The 22,638-nt window shown below is 41.3% G+C and overlaps 1 protein-coding gene across 1 annotated transcript in view; it reads left to right on the forward strand.

Annotated features, from left to right (window-relative positions):
* Positions 1–22,638, forward strand: part of LOC124594244 (ATP-dependent 6-phosphofructokinase-like) — a 426,583-nt gene that overhangs the window by 325,188 nt on the left and 78,757 nt on the right. Inside the window, exon 14 of the mRNA XM_047132611.1 lies at positions 3,719–3,816. Coding sequence (XP_046988567.1) covers positions 3,719–3,816 — 98 coding nt within the window. The remainder of the gene's footprint in view (positions 1–3,718; positions 3,817–22,638) is intronic.

Genomic DNA, 22,638 nt, shown 5'->3' on the forward strand with positions numbered 1-22,638 from the left:
AAATTGCTTCATCCTGAAAATGATACCTCGATTCACCATAGCCTGCAAACTTTGGAACACAAGGCAACATTATTTATGATTAAATAATGGAAAATCCAGGATGTAATGTAAAAATATTAGAGAAGGAAAGTTGCTAATCACCATATGGCAGAGATGGTGAGTCACGATAGGGTCAACAAAAAGATTTACGTAATTGTAGCTTTCAGCCATTAAGGCCTTTGTCAGCAATAGACACCCATACACACAAGCACACACACACACACACTTACACAAATGCAACTTGCACACACGTCTACAATCTTAGACAACTGAAACCACACTGCTGACAAAAGCCTTAATGGCCAAAAGCTATAATTGTGTGAATCTTTTTGTTGTGCCTATTGCGACTCAACATCTCTGTTATATTATTTATGATTGTATTATACATCATTCTTTATCATGGAGCTGTATCCTGCATCTTCTTCTTCAAGAAAGAAGAGGTAAATATCACTCTGTTCAAAGGAGAGTTCATATACCAATCAGTTTAGGCTGTTACTGTGGTAATCATAGCAAGAGACTGGTGAGGTGTGAACATAGATGCGTGAATTGCTGCTGGTGAAAGAATCTGGCAGTCACACACTTCAAAATAACCTCCATTATTCACACGTCCTTACAACATCAGTACTTAAGTACCAGCATACTGTACTGCGCTCAGATAGTATTACTACCTTCAGAAACTGGAAAATGAAATCTTCATAAAATTCCCTAAACTGTCACCAAATTATCCATTCTTGTCAGAATATTCACATTGTCTTTTGAGTCAATGTACTTGATGAGAAAAATCTTTTTTGTTCAATGTATCACTGTTGCCCCAAGTTAGTCACTACTCAGAACACAAACAGTATTTCGCATTAATTATCATCATTACTTCATTACCTCATCAATGCATCATTATACCTTCATTATTACCTCGTTATTTCACTGTCCAAGAAATTTTTAAATACTTGGAAAAGTGGCCTACAATAGAATAAACTAAAACTTAAACTCAGTAATCTGGCTCTGAAGACCACACTGTGTTGATACTAACTCAATTAACTAAGCAGGATCTGTTAACTGACTGTCAGTTTGCACTTTGATAAAACTTTTTCATGTAGAAGTCAATGCAAGCTTCCCACAAATGAAGTTGGTGTATTTAGTGACATTGACTAATCCTTTCATTGTGTGAATCAGAAAATTCTACTTAGAAAACTACTATTGTGGTGCTAATGGCATCGCCTTTGCATGGATGGTGCTTTATATTCATTACAAAAAGAGAGGGTGTCAGTGAGAGACAGTCTCACAGAAGTAGACATCTTGATCATTGTATTGTGCCCTTATGAGCATCTCTCAATGTGTTGACTTAAAGGCAAGTTCATTTAGCAAATGTTTTACACTCTGTTGTTTTATCTGTTGGGGCAGAGTACCCAAAATAAATAGTGTTTTGTCAGTTAAAGCTCCGGAACTGAGCTAACATTTTATTCAGCTGAAGTGAATGCATTTTTTTGTTTACAATAAAAAACTTTCAGCTGAAATGTGATCTACACACTCAGAATATGAGATGATTCAGAACAGAATATTGGACACGCTCTTATCTATCATAAAGCATGAATCTGGGAACCTCTACCAACTGAAAAGAAAAAATTACTGATTAGTCACTCATTCTACAAAATATCTGGTTCAAAAACTAAATGGTTCTATTAGCCACATGGCAAGCATCAGCATTCATTGTAAATTGGTATGACAGTAAATAATGCACAGTATTACTAAGTACACTCTAAAACAAAATAAGAATGATGAACCATTAAGGAATTATCTGAATGGGATGGAAATTGTTAATTATGATTCACCTGAGCAGACAAACAAATGTTTACAATTTCAGAAAAATAGGATAGTTTAATCCAGAGACAGAGCTTCAGAAATAAAACACTCAATAATGCATTAGTTCACCTCTGGCCCTTATGCAAGCAGTTACTCTGATTAGCATTGATTGATAGAGTTGTTAGGTGTCCTGCTGAGGTGCATCATACCACAGTTTGTCCAGTTGGTGCATTATATCATGAAAATTACAAGATTGTTGTGGGGCCCTACCCATAATGATCCAAATGTTCTCAACTGGGAAGAGATCTGGTGACCTTGCTGACCAAAGTAGGGTTTGGCAAGCATGAAGACAAGCAGTAGAATCTCTCGTTGTGTGCTGCAGGCATTTGCTAAACTTTAAGCACAAGATGGCTTGCCATGAAAGCCAATAAAGTGGGGTATAGAATAACATCAACACAGCATTGTGCTGTAAGGGTGCCATAGATGACAACCAAAGGGGTCCTGCTATGAAAAGGCACCCAAGATCTTTATCCTGGTCATCAGGACATATGTCAGGTGACAGTCAGGTTGGTATCCTATCACTGTCTGGGGCATCTCCAAATACATCTTTGGCCTATGATCTTTTTGGCTGGATTCAGTGATGAGCTCCACTTCGAACTGAGCCAAGGCGACCAGCAAGAACATGTCTGGAGTTGCACCAGACAGTAGTAGGATACCACCATGATTATTTCCCTCCATACAGCCCAACAATCAGGAGTGAGGGTCTTGGGTGTCATTTTTGTTTCTCTAAATGAGAGTGCTGTATGTGGAAGCACCCAATTTATAGTTTTACCAGCTGTAATTAATTACTGTGCAGTAGTCATTGTGGGGATGACAACTATCTGTCTACTTGCATGAATGACTGCCATTAAACTGTGGCTAAGAGTGAACTAAACCATACAATTGCTGAACATCCTGCACATCTTAACACCAAGTCTTCAATAGCTGCCTCAGTCCATACTATATGGATCCACCTCCCACTCCCAACACCAGCTTTTCTGAAATACATTCTGCTGGAGCTGCCCCTACCTTAAGCTTCCACTACTCCTTTTCCCACTTCCATAACCTTCCTCTCAGTTTTATTGTCGTTTAGCTTTCTGTGGCACACTTCCCCTCCTTCACATTCTAATACATTTCCACTCACAAATTATTCCTAATGGTAGTAATAAATAAATATCTAAGTTATTCTCTTATATTCACTTTCAACATATGGAAATTTAGTTGTTCTGAGTGATTCCTTTGCTGGAATGAATTACAATCTGTCTGAAGCTCATGGTCTAGTGGCTAGTGATGCTGCTTCTGGATCATGAGGTCCCTGGTTCTATTCCCAGCTGGGTCAGGGATTTTCTCCACCGAGGGTCTGGGTGTTTGTGTTGTGCTCATCATTTTGTCATCATTCAGGAACAGTGGCATCATTGGACTGTGAAAGGATTGGGAATTTGTAGGGTGGTGATGATAACCATGGAGGATTGGGAATTTGTAGGGTGGTGATAACCATGGAATTGAGTGCCCCAAAAATTAAATATCATCATCATCAATTACAATCATTTTTGTTATCTTTAGTTCTCTCACACTTCTGTTCACCATAAATAGATTCTGTCTTATGACAAAAATATTTAACTGATATTTCAATAACATTTGCATCTTTAGTTGGCTAACTGCTACCATTTCAGATATACACTTTACAGCTATTTTCAATTCACAAACTACATCACTGATGTGCTTTGTACAAATAAAATAAGTACCCACCATACTGAGTAATGTTAAATGTTACTTTCTGAATTTTCCCACCTTCAGTGTGTAAGTAAAACCATGAATGAAAACCATTTTTAACTGTTTGCAGGAATGAAAAATGTAATGATAATTATACAACCAGATTTATCCATCGTCTGTTTGCTGAAGAAGGGAAAGGTCTTTTCAGTGTGAGAATGAATATTTTAGGTAATATTTCAAATTAATGTTGTTAATTTGTATTTACCAATATTATATTTATTTTAATGTCAGTATTATTTATAGAAAATATGTTTTTATTCAAATTTATGCAGGCAAGGTAAGTTATTATAGTATTATCATAACCACATGAATAGACACCACCCATAAATAATCTGTTTTTAAAGAGAGAAGATATTCAGACACATTATAATAAAAGGGGACGAGAAGGCAGGGCAAGAGAGAGTCAGTTAATGCAGGAAGCCTAACAGTGGACTTCTCTTTAAGACTATAGGTGATCAGTGAGTTAAAACACATAGGTCATGACTCAAAAGTGAAGGCAGCCTTATTATGAGTTTAGGGTAGTTACTGAAAATAATAATCACAAATAACTAAGAAGCTTCATGAAGTGCCCATAATGAGAGTTAAATGTCATCCTTGTCCTTAAGGTGAACTGCCCTCAAAAATGTAGACAGGTGTATATTCTGAGTTTATCATGACTGCTTGTTCAATCTTTAAAAAGGTGTTAAAGCACATTTTGTGCAAGTATTATTTCAGGGAATTTAGTTATAACTGACAGAGGAAGATAAATTATCACAGGATGGGCTCGTGTAATCTGAGTGCCTAAAATATATCAGAATCACCAATAAAGAAGTAGTTTCAGGGTGTGTCTGTGATGAGATTGTACATCATCCTTGTCCTTATGGTGGCATACTGTCCTAAAGGGAGAAGAGTCAGGAATGATCCATGGCATGAGGACACAGAAGGCAATAGAAGCCATTCTTTCAAAACACATGAAGTATATTCACAGAATTTGTAATCTTCTGCAGGTAAAATAGTTTCCCATTCAGACCTCTGAGTGGGGACTGTTCTGTAGGGGTTTATCAGTAGAAGGACGAATCTTCTACAAACTGGATCATGTAATTTTAGAAGTCTGAATGTAGAAGGGAAACTGAAGAGTCTGAGAAGGAAGATGAATGGAATGAACTCACTGTTGGCAGGAATTAGTATATTGAAAGGAAAAGAGAACAGAGATTCTGATCATGGTCATAGGGTGATAGTGACAACATCATTGAAGATGTTGGCATTTTTATGAATAGAAAGGTAGGTAATATAGTGAGATACCATGAGCAAATTATTCTTCTTAGGCTGAAGAAGGATGAAAATGTGACACTAAGAGATTGAAATGCTATTGTAGGATAGGGAATGTAAGATAGGTTTACTACAGAGTATGGGCTAAAGGAAAGAAATGAGAGAGCAGAGTGTGTTCTTGAATTTGTCATAGATTTCAGCTGGTTGTAGCAAACAGCCTCTTCCAAGACCACAAGACAAAAACATATTCTTTGAGAATACTATGAAGTGAATATTAGCTGGATTACATCACATTTAGCTAATGATTCAGAAATCAGCTCCAGGACTGAAAACATACAGATATGTTGTAGTAATGACCAGCAGGCTGAAATTCTGTTTGGAGCATGGCATTGTACAGGAGTCAAATGTGGATCACTGGACATCAAGAGAAGTAGAAACTGGGAGCATCTGAAATATGCTGATACCAAAGAATGTTAAAAAAGAAATGAACAGATAAAGTACAAAATGAGAAAGAACTAAAAAGTTGATGGGGAAAGAAAGATAATATACAGTGAAGAAGTACTAAAAAAGTGGATAAGGAAAGAAGTATGTGGATGACCCTTGCCAGAAAAAGGGACAGGTTAGTACATCATCTGCTATGGCATCCAGCAATATTATCCCTACCCAAGGAGAAGGTGCAGCTGCATGTACACATGTTGGTTTGTGCTGATGTTTGGCCTGAATGACTGACATACCCCACCCACCAAACTAACAATGAGGCAGCTGATATTTGCCACTAGGACTTGGCTACTCATGTCATCCCTCTGACATTAGGCACCTTGGGCTCCAACCACAGTGGTTAACCAGGTGCTCAAATAACCATCAGAGAAAAAAAATAGTAGGAGGAGGCCAATACATACAAATATTAGCAGAAGTACTGTCTCCTGATTGTCTTTATGTGTATTGATCTGCCCCTATTACTTTTTTCCTGTAATGCTTTTTCTAGCACACAGATAAAGAAAGTATAATGCTTTAAGCCCTACACTTTTTCTCTTCATCCTTAATAGCTATGACAACTAATACAGTTTCTGCATCTAGAGTCTTTAGACAGTGCACTTCATTTACAATCTAGTAGATAAGCTTCATTTCTTGCCTCTTTCAAGCTCTGAAAATGATAGTAGACCTATGCCAGCTGAGCTGCAAAAATGTGTGAATGGACCAGAGCTACTCTCAACTGGTCCAAGTCAGTTGCATCAGATACCCATGAGTGCACATACCTACTAATAGGTAAAAGTCTGGCAGTGTGTTGCGCACACGCAGGCGCATGTCAGCAAAGAGCAAGGGCAGTGAGAAATGAGCCACTGTACAGTACAGACCCTTTTTTTTGAGAGTCTATAACTTCAGTCCATTGACCATGTGGGTTGAGCTTATGTGAGATCTCCACAGAATGCTACAGAAGCTCGTTTAGACCTCTCTACTCGTTTCCACTTTCGCTTCATCACGTCTGTGAAATACATCGCACTCTACAGTCTTGAAAAAAGTTCATTTCATTTTGGATGTGCAGTCATTGTTCTCCCATGCTCACAAAATTGGACAATGCACTCATCACTTGGGAGTGTACACCCTCTGGGATCAGTGTTCAACTATTATGCAAATGGAATTCTGGTGATTGCTGGTTAATGGACACTGTGATTTGATTTCATTTTTGTATTTTGTTCATTTACTCATTTATGCAGAATAAATACATTCAGCAAATGTGTACTTATCAGTTCCCATTGGCACATCATCATCATCATAGCCTACATTCAGAACAAAGTGCATGGGTGCAACAGTAAAGTTGGCTCACTTCACGACTGAAATCCAAGTGGTGATACCCAGACATTCCCACTTCACTGGTGGCCCCAAAGTGATTAATAGGCTAAATACATGGTGACAAACTTTCATCAGTGTGAGTGACGTGGAATCATGAGTGATCTACTACTTATGTCCTTTCATACAAAACTGATTTGTTTGTGAACAAACCATTGAGAGCTACGTGATAATTCAAGATTACAACCTTGGACAAATTTCATAATAAGTAGACAAAAGACTGTAGATGAGCTGCTAGTGAGCAACCAGAGGCTGGTGAGTGAGCTTCAGGCACTCTCCTCTTGCACAATTTCTGCCCACCTGGAATCAGCTGAGGAAAACTTTCATTTGCAAGGCATGGCCACACTGACACCTCCCACTGTTATGGGAACAGTGGCAGGCACAGGACAAGTGTTGGTTAGGCTGCTGCCCTTTTGGCCTCATGACATAATCATGTGATTCAAGCAACTGGAAGCTGTTTTTCTGAGTAACAACATCATCTGTGGCCTCATCAAATTTTAATATGTCGTGAGGCACCTAATCGAGACTATGAGGCCAACACAGACTTCATATAAGCAACTAAAAGAGCAATCGATCTGGGGAATTTCATCATTGCTGGAACAACAGGTGATCAGTTTCTGCCTGAAGGGAAATATGGTGACAGAAAGCCATCTCACTTCCTGTGGAGCCTCGCAGAATGCAACATGGTCCTGGGCTTGCTGTTGTGTGCCATCTGAATGCACAGCCTCTCAGCCCAGGTGCAAGTGGTCATTGTTACACAAACAGAAATGCAAATGAATGCTGCCATGGACTTTTCTGTTTCTTTGCATGACACACTGGCAATGGTGCCCAATACTGCTGCCATGGCAACCTACAGTGCTGTAGCTGTGCTGGAAAATTTGACCCTGTAATAAGGCCAGTATTACACTATCACATTTATTTGTCAAAGTTGATATGTCAAATATTTATGTCAAAGAAGTTTAATGGTGTAATAAGGCACTTTGTCAAATCTCATCTGTCATCAAATAAATTTGATCAAATCTAGGGCCTCGCTGTAGATTTGACCATAAAAGTCACTGGTCTTGTGTTCACTGCTTTGTGATATGAGGATACACTTCACTAAGCACATACTGAAATGTATGCTCATCCATTCTTAAGTATTTTATGTATGACTTGATGTCCTCCACTACAAGCTCACATAACAAGATTTGTTGAATGCTTTTATTGTCTCATCATAAAGCCCACAGCTTCACCCTGGAACATTTCCTTTTCTTCCCCCACTTCTCTTCCAAGTGTGCACACAGTGCAATTGTGTTACACGGCAACTGCTGTGGTAAATAACAAGTTGTTGTTGTCAGCCATCTTGAACTTTGATGCAAAATATGATGACAGTGTAATATCCCTTTTTAGTGCCACATCAAAGATCTTTGTCAAATAAATTTGATGAATATTTGATCATATCTTTGATCAAATCTTTGACAAAGAAATTTGATAGTGTAATACCGTCCTAACACAGGTCTCCTGCAGCCACTGGCATGGCCACCAACCTGCACCACCTACTTCAAGACTTAGATGCACAGGTGGCAACACTCACCATGCAGGTCAACCAGTCGATGCACCCGTGGACAGAGGACAGCAGGCACTGTAGTGACAGCAGATCCTACTACCACCGATCCAGCTCGCACAACCACCAATGCATTACTATCCATTCTGGCAGTACACCAACAATGTCAGAGCAGCAGCAGAGTGGTTTATGCTTATAACATTCCCAGTTTGGCACTGAAGTGACAAAGTGTCAGCCTCCCTGCTCACACTGAAGTGCCAGCTGCAACCGGACCTAGGCACACCTGGGTGCAGTGCAATATCCAGCTGTCTCTTCATAATGGAATGTGCTGGCAGTGTGAAGTATCTTGTCGACACAGGTTCTGATCTGCCTATTGTCCCCTGATCTATATTAAGAAACTGCTGGAAGGCTGATGCACTGTCTCTTATGACAGCAAACAATGCAACAATAAAAACATATGGCATGGATCACCGAAATTTGGATGTTGGGCTGTGCTGCACATTTGCATTGACATTCACTGTGGTTGACATCAACAAGCCAGTCCTGGGTGCAGATTCCCTTGGCCACTACAAAAAGTTTTAAAACAGCGGGAGTTGATGCTTTTTCAGTGTTAAACAACTGAAGTTTCGTTGACAGTACACAGATATATTGGAGAAATTTCTGGAGCTCACTCACCCAGCTGGTGTACCAAAGGAAGTGACAGTCCACCACACCATAACTACACCTAATGCTATTCATGTTGACTCACACCCAAGCGACTCGCTGCGGCAAAGGCTGAGTTCGAGGCCATGTTGCAGCAGGGCATTGTTCAACCAGACCATCATGCTCCTCTGCCTTGCGCTTAATGCCAAAGAAGGATAATTCATGGCACCCATTTGGAGACTGTTGTACATTAAACACACAAACAGTGCCAGACTGATATCTGGTAATGGACATGCAAGATTGTAGCCACATCTTGGCATGCTCAGTTATATTTAGCAACATTAACTGTGTGAAGGCATTCCTGCAGATCTCTGTGGTGCCTGAAGACATTCAGAAAACACCAATTATCATGCCCTTTTGGATTTTTGAAAGCATGTACATAATTTTAGAACTTTGGAATGCTGTCCAAACATGGCAGCATTTCCTGGATGGCATCTTACAAGGCTTACCATGGTGTTTAGTGTACCTTGATGGCATCCTGGTCTATTACAAGTTGTCCAAACTCTACCACTACCATGTAACGACCATCTTTCGACACCTGAGCGAGGTTGGCATCATCATTAACCCCTCAAAAAGAATATTCGGGATCACAGAAACTGAGTTTCTAGGGCATTTAATCACCCCTAGTGGATCCATGCCACTACTGTAACAGGCAATCTTGAACATGTGGAGCGCAGAGATATCTTACCATGATAAATTTTTATCAGCACCATCTGCCCAGTGCCGCTGCATGGTAGAACCACTGACTGCAGTGCTACGTGGCCCCACCTTGAAGAGAGGACGCCTGTTACCTGTATAGATGCAGGGGAGAGAAGCTTTATTAAGTCCGAACAAACTCTCGCAGAAGCAATGCTGTGCACTCACTCTGTGCACGACACTGAACTGGCTGGGTTCAAGAACACTAGCCAGACAGCCATAGTTGCAGAGCTTCAACAATGTGTTCATGGTGGCTGGCAGTCACTTGGTTTCTTCTCATGGAAGCTTTCAGAGTTGCAGTAAAATACTTCCTTCTGTTGGTAGAAGCCCGTTGCTTCATGATTTACACTTTTGACAAACCCCTAACTCACATGTTTTGGAACAGTAATACCAAGTATATGCCACACCAATTCTGGCAACTGTAGTACATATCACAGTTCTCCGTGGACGTCTGCAATTTTTCTGGAACTGACATCAGCACCAACTGCTTGTCTCACACATATACTCTTACTTCTCTTCTTGTGAACTTAAAAGATGTTGCCCAAGGACAGGAGAATGACAAAAACCTGGACAGCATCCACCATGACACCTCCAGCTGCCTACAGTGAGTTAGTTCCCATTCCCAGATTTGCCTGCAAAATTTGCTGTGGTGTTTCAAGAGGCACACATCATCCATCATGCATTTCATATGGCCAGTACTACAGAAAGACTGCTGTCAATGGGGTTGCATCTGCACAGCATGCCAGTGTCTTGAGGTCTGGAGGCACACTCAAGCACCTGTCAGTGTCTTTTGAGACACAACACAAAATTTTACACATGTTGATGTGGACATTGTGGGTCCACTCCCTCTATCTCAAGGCAAGCATTGTCTGCTAACAGTGGTAGACTGCTTCGCACACTGGCCAGAAGTAATGCCCATAGTGAACATCACCACCAAGCCATCACCAGATCATTTGCTGACACCTGGATGGCACACTCCAGCTGCCCCAATCACATCATAATGGATCCAGGGTGCCAGTTTGGCTGTGCCCTGTTCATGTAAGTCACCCGACTGTGGCATGCAGTTACACAGAACTACCATCCACCATCTGTCATCTAATGGCTTGGCCAAACAGCTACATCAAACACCGGAAGCCCCCCTAACTTGCCACAATGCCAGCTGGATGAAAGCACTCCTGCTAGTACTGCTTGGTCTGGCGGTAACACTGAAAGAAGAAATCGGCATTTCACCTGCTGACCACAACTACAGATAACCCTTCATCATACTTGGTGATTTTATGGAGTAGGTACCATCACACTATGATGCATCAGCCCATCCACTGGCACTCACATGGCCACATTTCCCGCCTCCAACCTCAGGTACTGAAGCAGTATGGCATTGGAAAAGTGTGTGTACACACCAGCCTATAGCTCTGTACACATACTGTGTACCAAAGTGGTAGAGCCACCACTCATACCACCCTACTCAGGAACACATCTCATAATTACCTGTGGTGACAGACTGCTCAACATCAAGTGCAATGGCAAGCTGACCAGGGTGTCAATTGATCGAGTCAAGCCGGCTTAAGTCTTGACAGCTCTTGGTGTCATTCACTTCTTCAATGCTATGGAAGAGCTGTTAATGGATGATGGTTTCTCTTCCATTGGTCAGACAAAGCCTGCACCCATGGCCGCCAATGATGCATGTGTGTCACCAGCTGCCATTGTGCTGCCACTTGTACTGCAACCCCATGCCACCTAGCCTAGCCAGCCGGCACAGCCATCTAGACCACACTCACTACTGGTGCCCAGGCCACCCCCACCACAGCCACCTGTGAACTACTACATGTGTTTCAGCCACCACATCCATTTCAAATGCCCATGTTGTATTCTAACCATGCTCCAGGTGTCACCTGCTGTAGACACCCCTGTGTCCAATGAGCTGTGTTGTCAGCACATCATCTGCAGTCGATCTCTGGAAACCATCTCCTGCATAACTGGCTGCTTGTATGTCACAGCTCCTGGACTCACATTTGCATCCCTGTGCCTCTGCTGCATAGGATTTTGAGACAGGATTAACTTTCGTGCCAGGTTTCTGTGTCCTTTGCCATTGAGGTTTGGACATCTCCCTTTGCACCACCAGGCTTGTCCATTACAGTTCCAGAAACTATCTCCATGTGACAACACTGTACTCAAGCGAGTATAGACATTTCATGCAAATATAGACCCTTTGTGTGATCTCCATGCCTTCACTGTCCTGAAGCGCCAAGTCCAGATTGAATTCTGTGCTGTGCTTCCATGACCGAGTATGTCAATGAACAGTGCAGTTCACAAACACTTTCCTTCATTTCGCTTTTATCATCAGTATTTTTTTGGGGTAACATCTTTTCATGCATCTCACAGCCTTGAGGTCAACCACTTGTTACTACGGTCAGTTCACAACCAGCATTGCCTTCCGCTACTGTCACTAGCCAGCAGTGCGTGGACACACCACCACACATCCACATGTTGACGTCATGCACCACTTGCCCAATCACTGCTGACCAGCCTGCCATGATCATGCTCCCATTCAGATAATAAAGCATGCAAAACCCAAATACCTGGTACACAAGCTGGACACCTACACTTTCTTGCAGCTTCTGAGCTCCGCTCTCCAAGGGGGGATACATGAAAGGACCAATACCACTCAGAGCTGGCCCAAGTCAGCTGTGACACATATCCTTCGGTGGGCATACTTACCAATAGGCAAAATTCTGGCAATGTGTGTCGCACATGGGTGCAGGTCATCAAAAAGCAAGGGCAGTGAAAAGAGCCACGTACAGTACAAATGCATTTTTTGGGAGTCTTTAACTTCAACGCATGGAACATGGGGGTCATATACAGTGTCCTACAATGGCAAAAAAAGTTTGTTTCATTCTGGATATGCATCCATTGTTCTCCCTTGCTCACACAATTGCACAACGCACTCATCACTGAGGAGTGTATATGCTCCAGGATCGGTGTTCAAGTGGAACTGTTATGAAAAAACAATTACCGTGATCACTGGTTAACAGACGTTGTGATTTGACTTCATTCTCATAATTTGTTAATTTACTCATTTGTGCACAATAAATACATTTTGGAAAGTGTGTAGTTATCAATTATTGTTACCACACTGCCACTGTAACTTACATCCTGAACAAAACGCGTGGGTGCAACAGTAAAGGCACTCTCTGCACAACTGATTTGTAAGTGGCAATACCCACATTTTCCCACTTCATACTATGCTTGCTTATCAGTTCAAATGCACACATTGAATTCAGATAGTTATGCTCTAACATAATAGTATGTTCTATATTTAATGGCTTCATACTGAGTATAATGTGATTTGTGTGAGGATATTTACTTACCACATACCATACAGTATGACCCAATTTATTTATGTGTTCAGTGCATAAAGCAATAAAATAATTGTTATTTCAGGTAAATATATATGTACAAAACAAGTAGACATATATGCTAAAATAATAATAATAATAATAATAATGACAACAGTAACACAATAATCATACATACAGTGGTACTGTACAGTGTTAATATAATGTGCACTACTGGCCATTAAAATTGCTACACCAAGAAGAAATGCTGATGATAAACGGGTATTCATTGGACAAATATAATATACTAGAACTGACATGTGATTACATTTTCACGCAATTTGGCTTTGATACGCCTGGGCATTGAGTCAAACAGAGCTTGCATGGTACAGGTACAGCTACCCATGCAGCTTCAACATGATACCACAGTTCATCAAGAGTAGTGACTGGCATATTGTGATGATCCAGTTGCTCGGCCACCATTGACCAGGCGTTTTCAATTGGTGAGAGATCTGGAGAATGTGCTGGCCAGGGCAGCAGTCGAACATTTTCTGTATGCATAAAGGCCTATACAGGACCTGCAACATGCAGTCGTGCATTATCCTGGTGAAATGTACGGTTTCGCAGGGATCGAATGAAGGGTAGACCCACGGGTCGTAACACATCTGAAATGTAATGTCCACTGTTCAAAGTGCTGTCAATGCGAACAAGAGGTGACCGAGACATGTAACCAATGGCACCCCATACCATCACGCTGGGTGATACACCAGTATGGCGATGATGAATACACGCTTCCCATGTGCGTTCACCGCGATGTCGCCAAACACGGATGTGACCATCATGATGCTGTAAACAGAACCTGGATTCATCCGAAAAAATGACGTTTTGCCATTCGTGCACCCAGGTTCGTAGTTGAGTACTCCATCGCGGGCACTCCTGTCTGTGATGAACCGTCAAGGGTAACCGCAGCCATGGTCTCCGAGCTTATAATCCATGCTGCTGCAAACATTGTCGCACTGTTCGTGTAGATGGTTGTTGTCTTGCAAACGTCCCCATCTGTTGACTCAGGGATCGAGACGTGGCTGCACGATCCATTACAGCCATGTGATTAAGATGCCTGTCATCTCAGCTGCTAGTGAGATGAGGCCATTGGGATCCAGCACGGCGTTCCTTATTACCCTCCTGAGCCCACCTATTCCATATTCTGCTAACAGTCATTGGATCTCGACCAATGCGAACAGCAATGTCACGATACGATAAACCGCAATCACGGTAGGCTACAATCCGGCATTTATGAAAGTGGAAAACATGATGGTACGTATTTCTCCTCCTTACACGAGGCATCGCAACAATGTTTCACCAGGCAACACTGGCCAACTGCTGTTTGTGTATAAGAAATTGGTTGGAAACTTTCCTCGTGTCAGCACGTTTTAGGTGTCACCACCAGCGCCAACCTTGTGTAAATGCTCTGAAAAGCTAATAATTTGCATATCACAGCATCTTCTTCCTTTTGGTAAAATTTCACGTCTGTAGCACATCATCTTCGTGGTGTAGCAATTTTAATGGCCAGTAGTGTACAATAGATTCATAAGTAATTTAAAATTAATTTTAACAGCATTAATGAACTATGTTGATACAATACTGTCCCACACATATAATCATAGTGCATAATGCAGTTATCGGCTACTTATTGCATATCTTTTTCTATTTCGCTGCTAAGATCTCATCAGTTGAGTAGTACGGTGTAGACTTCAACCACATTTGTATGATTGATCAAAGTTATTCAGGGTCAGATTACTTACTGACTTTGGGAGTTCATTACAGAATTTCAAAGTTAAGTGCTTATGACTGTTATGTGTTAGTGTCAGCTTGAATATGGAAGCTTAATTTTACAGTTATTTCTAGCACATTGTCAACATGTACTTTGGACCTTAAGTTAAAATTCTTTATGTTTTCTTTAATACATATTATACAATTATAATGAAGAAGATAGGTCACTACTCACTGCATAGATGTCACATTGAGTTGCAGATGGGCACAAGCAAAAGACTGTTACACACAGAGATTTTGGCCAAAGCCTTCTTCAGAGAAGAAAGGAAGGCACACACATATTCACACAAGCAGGCACACCACACACTCTCATGACCACTGTCTCCAGCCACTGTGGCCAGGCTGCAGCAATTGGGTTGAACAAAGGCACCAATCTGGAATGGGACAGGTAAGTGGGAGGGGTAGCAAAGTAGTGGTGGGGGTGGAGGGAGCAAAAATTACTGCCTGGTAGAATGTGCAGGGACTAAAGGTGGCAGGACAGGGTGACCAGATGCAGCATCGGAAGGCTGTGGTGAAGGACGTGATAGTACAGAGGGGCCAGAAACTATTGGGTGGAGGTCGTGGGGACAGAAGCTTATCATAGGTTGAGACTGGAATAATTTTGTGAGCATTTCCACATTTCAGATGGTAAAAGGGAACATCCAGATGGTCCGGGCTGTGAAGCAGCCATTGAAGTCAAGCATGTATGTTCAACTTCATGTTGTGCAAACAGGATGGTCCACCTTGCTCTTGGTCACAGCTTATCAGTGGCCATTCATCCTGGTGAACAGCTGGTTGGTAGTCACACCAATAAAAGAGCTGATGGCAGCAGAGCTGGTATATGACATGACTGTTTTCACAGGTGGCCCAGCCTCTGATGGTGTAGGAAAAGCTTGTGACAGGACTGAAAGAGGAAATGCTTGGCGGTTGGATTTTGCAGGACTTGCACTTGGGTCTTCCACAGGGATGTGATCCCTGTGACAAGGGTCTGCTACTAGGAGTGGGGTAGGGATGGACCAGGACATTGTGGAGGTTTGGTGGGTGACTGAAAATCATTTACTTTCTCATCCCTGTGACACCTTACATACCCACCTTCTACATGCTCCCCAAAATGCACAAGCCCAACAATCCTGGATGCCCCATAGCTGCTCACTATATAGCCCCTTCTGAAAGAATTTCAGCCACCACAGCCTAAGACCTCCATCATATTGCCCAAAATCTAGCCTCCCACATCAAAGGTACTAACAACTTTCTTCACCAACTCTCCACCATCTCCACCCCTAGGCTTCCTACATCTATACTAGTCACTGTTAATGCCACCTCCTTATACACCAACATTTCTCATGCCCATGGTCTTGCTGTTTCAAATGCTACCTCCCCCAACGTTCTTCGGACTCCAAACAAACTACTTTTTCCTGAAATACTACTGCTTCTCCTTTGAAGGCAAGGTATGCAAACAAATACACAGAATAGCCATGGGCACCTGGATGGCACTCTCCTATGCCAAGCTATTTATGGTCATGGTTCATTGATGATCTTTCATGATCTGAACTCAGGGCCAAGACACCCTATCCTCATTCCTTTAGAAGCTCACCACCTTCTCTCCCATCTGCTTCACCTGGTCCTCCTCAACACTGCATGCCTCCTTCCTGGATGTTGACCTCATCCTCTTTGATGTCACGATACACACCTCAGTCCAAATAAACCCACCAATCACCTGCAGTACCTGCATTTTGATAGCTGCCATCCCACCCATACAGTCTAGCCACTGGAAGATGGCATGTCTGCAGTGACAAGATCTCCTTTGCATAGTACACTGAAAGGCTCACAAAGATCTTTACAGACAGGCAGTGTACCCTGGACATAGTCTGCAAACAGATTTCCAATGTCATAACCTCACACATCCCAACCCTCCCAATACCTGCAATAACAAGTTACAAAGAGGTTCCCCCTTCATCTCCCAGTAACATCTCATACTGGAACAGCTGAACCACATCCTTTATCTGTCACCATGCCTTGAAATAAAGACATCCTACCCAGGATCTTTCCCGCCCTTTATGAAGTGGTGTTTAGTCACCCATCCAGCCTCCACAACATCATAGTCCATCTCTACACCACTCCCTACACCACTCCCATTCCAACCACGCAGCACTTCCTATTACAGTTCTGTCACAGGCTTATCCTACCCTTTAAGAGGCAGACCACATGTGAAAACAGTCATGTCATATATCAGCTCTGCTATCATCCACAGTTTTTTTATATTAATATGACAACCAGCCAGCTGTCCAGCAGGATGAATCACCACCACTAAACTATGAACAAGAGCAAAGTGGAGCTATCTGTGGCACAACATACAGCTGAACATACGATTGATTTCAATGGTTGCTTCACAGCAAGGGCTATTTGGATCCTCCCCTCCACCACCAGCTTTTCTGAAAAACACAGATGGAAGTTATCCTTACAACACTTTTTCTGCTTCAAAAATTATCCTGGCTTCAACATCAACCGAACAGTTTCTGCCTCCTCTGCCCTATCACTTCCTCCTAATTCATGTTCTGTCACCCTCATTGTGTGCCATTCTCTGATGATGCACCCATCAGTTTTTTCCCACCTCTGCTCCTCCCCTCATCCACTCCCCATTTCTCCCATCCCCCTCCTCCACAGCCTCCTGATACCGCATCTGGCAGCCTTGTACTGCCATCTTCTAGTCCCTGCACACTCCATCTTCAAAATGGGTCAAATGGCTCTGAGGACTATGGAACTTAACTTCTAAAGGTCATCAGTCCCCTAGAACTTAGAACTACTTAAGCCTAACTAACCTAAGGACATCACACACATCCATGCCCGAGGCAGGATTCGAACCTGTGACCGTAGTGGTCGCGCGGTTCCAGACTGTAGCACCTAGAACTGCTCGGCCACACCGGCCGGCACTCCATCTTCATCACCATCTATGTCTACATTTATTTTATATACACCAGTACTGTGTAAACAACTGTGAAATACTTGGCAGATGGTACTTCCCATTGTGTCACATATTGTGAAGAATATTTGCTTAAATTCTCTATGTAACTGGACTAATCTTGTCTTTGGAGTACATACAAGGCTAATGGTATGGAGCTGTGGCATATTCCTAGATTCCTAATAAATGACAGACCTTGAAACTTTATAACTAGGCTTTTGTAGGATTCTTGATGTCTATTGTCAAGTGTCTGTCAGTGCAAGTTTTTCATTCTCCCATGAGTCAAACAAACCTGTGACCATTTGTGCTGCATTTCTTTGTGTGCATTCATTATCCCTCATTAGTCCTATCTAGTATAGGATCCACACCCTTTGGAAATATTATAGGATGGATTACAAGAGTGTTTTATAAGCTATCTCTCTAAACTGACTACGTTTTCCTAGCATCATACTATATTTATTTATTCATTCTTTGATCACTTTTTGTAATGATACTGGATATGCCAGGATATACATGGATGTATTACAAAGTATTTGGCCTGTGCATAAAAGGAAGATATGGGAGACTTAAGAAAAATATATGCAATTGTGTGTAAATACAGTGGCTAGCTCAATGTCTTTACATTATTTACATTAAATTTGGTGAAGAGTCTCTTATCCAAGAATTTTTTGTACATTCAGCTAAGAACTCCTTCACACTGTTATATTGATATCTAAGAACTCCTTTACACTGTAACAACAGGTTGGGAGCAGGTGACATCTTAGTTTTTGTTTGAAATCTGTGTTTCTGAGTTCTTTATACTGGTTGGAAATTTGTTGTATAATATTCATCTTTGTCACTTAAGTCTGTCTGTATATATGTTTGTTTATCATAGATGTGCAGTTTATTTTTAAGAACACAATAGTTTCATATATATGCAGAACAAGCACTGTCAGAATTGGTAAATCTTTGAATTTATTTGTGCAGGACTGCCTTGGTGGCAGGTTTACATTGCACCTAATCACCTTCTTTGGCAATTTAAGTAGACTGCTTATGTGTATATTAGCTGTACTTCCCCAAATGGGTATACCAAGAGGTGTGTGGATAAATTACACCATAACACATTTTTAGTCAAGTGTCTTGATCAACAGTTTGTGACATTTTTCTCATAAGAAATACACTGATAGAAAAGAAAATGAAATGAAAAAAAAAATAAAAATCACAACACCAAATAATAATTAATGTAGAGTGATGAAATCTCAGGAACACATGACTAGATAACATATTTAAATAATTAACATTGCACGGTTACAGGTAATGTAAGTATGAGATAAACCATTGCAAATATCAAATGCTGGTACTTTAATAACTGGTGTAATGCCATAATGTTGAATATAAGTATGCAAACGTGGATGCATTATGTCATACAGGTGCCTATTGTAAGTATGGGGGATGGAGTTCCATACCTGTTGCCCTTGGTTGGTCAGTACAGGGACTGTTCTTGCTCTTAGTGGATGACACTGGATTTGTCACCAGATGATGTCCCATATGTTCTCAGCTGGTGACATATCTGGTGACTGAGCAGGCCAAGCCAACATGTTGACATTCTGTGGAGCATGCTGGGCTACAACAGGACTATGTGGGCTGTCTTTTGGGAAACACCTCTTGGGATGCTGTTCATGAATGGCAGCAGAACAGGTTGAATCACTAGACTGATGTACAAATTTGCAGTCAGGGTGTGTGGGACAACCACAAGAGGGCACCTCCTGTCATATGAAATCATGCCACAAACAATAAATCCTGGTGTATTTCCAGTGTGTCTAGCTCGCAGACAGTGTGGTTGCAGGCCCTCAACTGGACTACTTCTAAACAACACACAGCCATCACTGGCATCAAGGTAGGACCAGCTTTCATCAGAAAACACAACAACAGACCTCCACCCTACCCTCTAATAAACTCTCTCTTGACTCAACTGAAGTCGCATATGGCCGTGGCTTGGGTCACTACTCACTCACTACAGGGCATCTGGATCAAAGCTGTCCTTGAAGCAACTGATTTGTGACAGTTCATTGTGTCACTTTTGTGCCAACTGCTGCTCAAATTGCTGCTGCAGGTGCAGTACAATGAGCCAGGGCCACAGGCTGAACATGATGGTCTACCCTGTTGGTAGCACCACGTGGCTGTCTGGAGCTCAGTCTTCCTGTGACCATATATTTGTGTGACCTTCACTACCAACAGTCATGCGCTATGGCTACATTCCTACTAAGTTTTCCTGCAATATTGCAGAAGGACCCTCCACCTTCTTGTAGCCTTATTACACAACCTCATTCAAACTCTGTGAGGTGTTGATAATGGTGTCTTTGTCACCTTAAGGGCTAAAATCAACTCGCAATGTCCAAACTCAAAGGTAACTAATGGTAACACCTGTTACAGTGTGTATTTAAAACAAATCTGATTTGCATCCTCATAGGGCAGTACTAGCATCACTCTTATGTTACTGGTGCAGAATATGAATAGAAATCAGCTTTCAGACATAGAAACATGCCTACCAATTTTCACTTGTATTGAAAAACTCCCTCTTGGTGTTGTATTTTTTTCCATCAGTCATTTGTGCTATTTTTTGAGCATATTTTATCTGTATGAGTCTCCCATTTTGTAATACTGTCCACCATCAATTCCAGAAACTTGCTGCAATGAACTTCTGAAATACTTGAGTCCCCAGGCTTAATATAAAATTCATCTGCTTGCTTTACCTATGACTTAATCTATATGATAATTCCATTTCACACTTACTTACTTGTTCAGTGGTCACCAGCCTTAAAGACCATGTGCTGTGTCAACAATCAGTCTGTAATGCATTCTGTCTGTTGCTGTTTCCTCCCAATTAACTACATTAAAAACTTTTGCATCTTTCATTATATTGTCTTCCCATCTGTTTCTTTGCCTACCCAGGGGTCTTATTGTTGTAATGCAGACGATTAAAGCTTGTTTAGCATGTTATGTATCCGGCATATGTATTACGTGATTTGCCCACTGGAGTCACCTGCTCTTTTGATAATACAAAATGTTGAGCTGATTCATCATTTCATAAATTCCATTATTCTTTTTTGCACTCCAAGTATCTCCAACTCTCACTGGGCTCTAGAGTCTTCTCGTCACCTTTCCTTCAAATCTTAGAAGGTTTTTCATCTCCCTTTTAGTTAGTGTCCAGATTGCTGAACTTTCTGAACCATAGAGGACAATAGGATGTATAATGGCATTGCATGTCTTTATTCTCACAGAATTTGATATGTTGTTGGACATGAATGTATCTTTGAGGACATATAGACATCTGAAGTCAGCGAAATTCTGTGATTTACATCTCTGGATATTTTATTATAGTAGTTGTACCAGTTTCCCAGGTAGTTGAACTGATCAACACACTTGAACTTGTCTCCATCAGCTGTGAAGTGCTCTTGTGTGTATTTAGTCTCACCTACTTCCATATGTTGTTTATCAAAGAGTGGTTCTGCTATACTTGCTGCCATGGTGACCCTTTTCTACATCTCCCCAAGATCTTGTTCTTTCTCACTCACTAATGCTTTGTCATCAGCACCTTCCACTCGTAGCCCATTAGACTCTTTAACTTTACTCTATCTTATGGATTTATCCAGGGCATGTGTGACAGTGCATCTCTCTGTCTTACCCAGTTCTTATGGAAAGAGGTTGTGTGTATGCCCCTCCAGTTCTTATTATTGCTCTTGATTCAGTCATACATATGCTAAACACTTCAATGATTTAGTTTGCATTTGGAATATCTCAAGCTTTTCTAGGAGCTATTTTGATGAATATTGTCATAAGCTCTTTGAGAATCTAGGAACAGTATCTAGATTTTTTGTTTCTTTCCTAACAATTGTCAAGGATATGCCCGAGAGCAAACACATTGTCAGTAACTGAATGGCTTAGGTGGAATACAATCTGATATTATCCCATAATATTTTCTGCAAGTGATATTAGCACATTGATAAAATAATTGTAGAAGGAATTTTGTATGCCACGTTAAGTAAACTGATTCCTCAATAATTAAATCAATTCATCTTGTTTTCTTTCTTGTATACTGGACAAATTACTGCTGTCTTCCAGCTGTCTGGTAGCACCTCAGTCTTCCAAATGAGCTGAATGAATTTTTGCAAGTCAGTCCCATTTCATGATACTGTCCACCATCAATCCCAGAAACATGCTGCAGTGAACTTTTGAAATACTTGAGTCCCCAAGCTTAATATAAAATTCATCTGCTGCTGTGGTGACCCTTTTCTACATCTCTCCAAAATGTAGATGGTTGCAGGCCCTCAACTGGCCTCCATCTAATCAACATGCAGCCATCACAGACATCAAGGCACAAAACACAACAGACCTCCACCCTACCCTCTAATGAGCTCTTGCTTTTCATCATCAATATGGCTTTCACTATGTCTTCCACTGTGATGTCAACTTCTGTCTCATTTATTTCTACTTAGTTTTCATTGAAATGTAGTTCTGGGGTATGGCAGCTGAATAGCATGCTGAAATATTAATTTCATTCCTCTAAGAGTGATTCAGCATCCAGAATCATGTTTACTTTTTGTCATTGATATTCTGACTTGCGTTGAACAATTTTCTTGTTGTTTCCATATGCCGAAGGAATATCGTACAGTCTGTTTCAAAAGTTTTTGTTAGCCATCTTCTCATTTCACTTCTCAGCATACTTAATGTATCTCTGAGCACTTCCAAAAATGTTATCTTTTGTGTTTCATTACCTGTATCCTGTAGCCATAACTCATGTGGTTTTCCCCTTCTCTTAACTATATCCCTGCATTCCTCATTAAAGAGTTTTCTTTTTCCTTTTTCTTTAC

Source organism: Schistocerca americana, chromosome 1 (genome assembly GCF_021461395.2).
Source record: "Schistocerca americana isolate TAMUIC-IGC-003095 chromosome 1, iqSchAmer2.1, whole genome shotgun sequence".
NCBI classification, from domain to species: domain Eukaryota; kingdom Metazoa; phylum Arthropoda; class Insecta; order Orthoptera; family Acrididae; genus Schistocerca; species Schistocerca americana.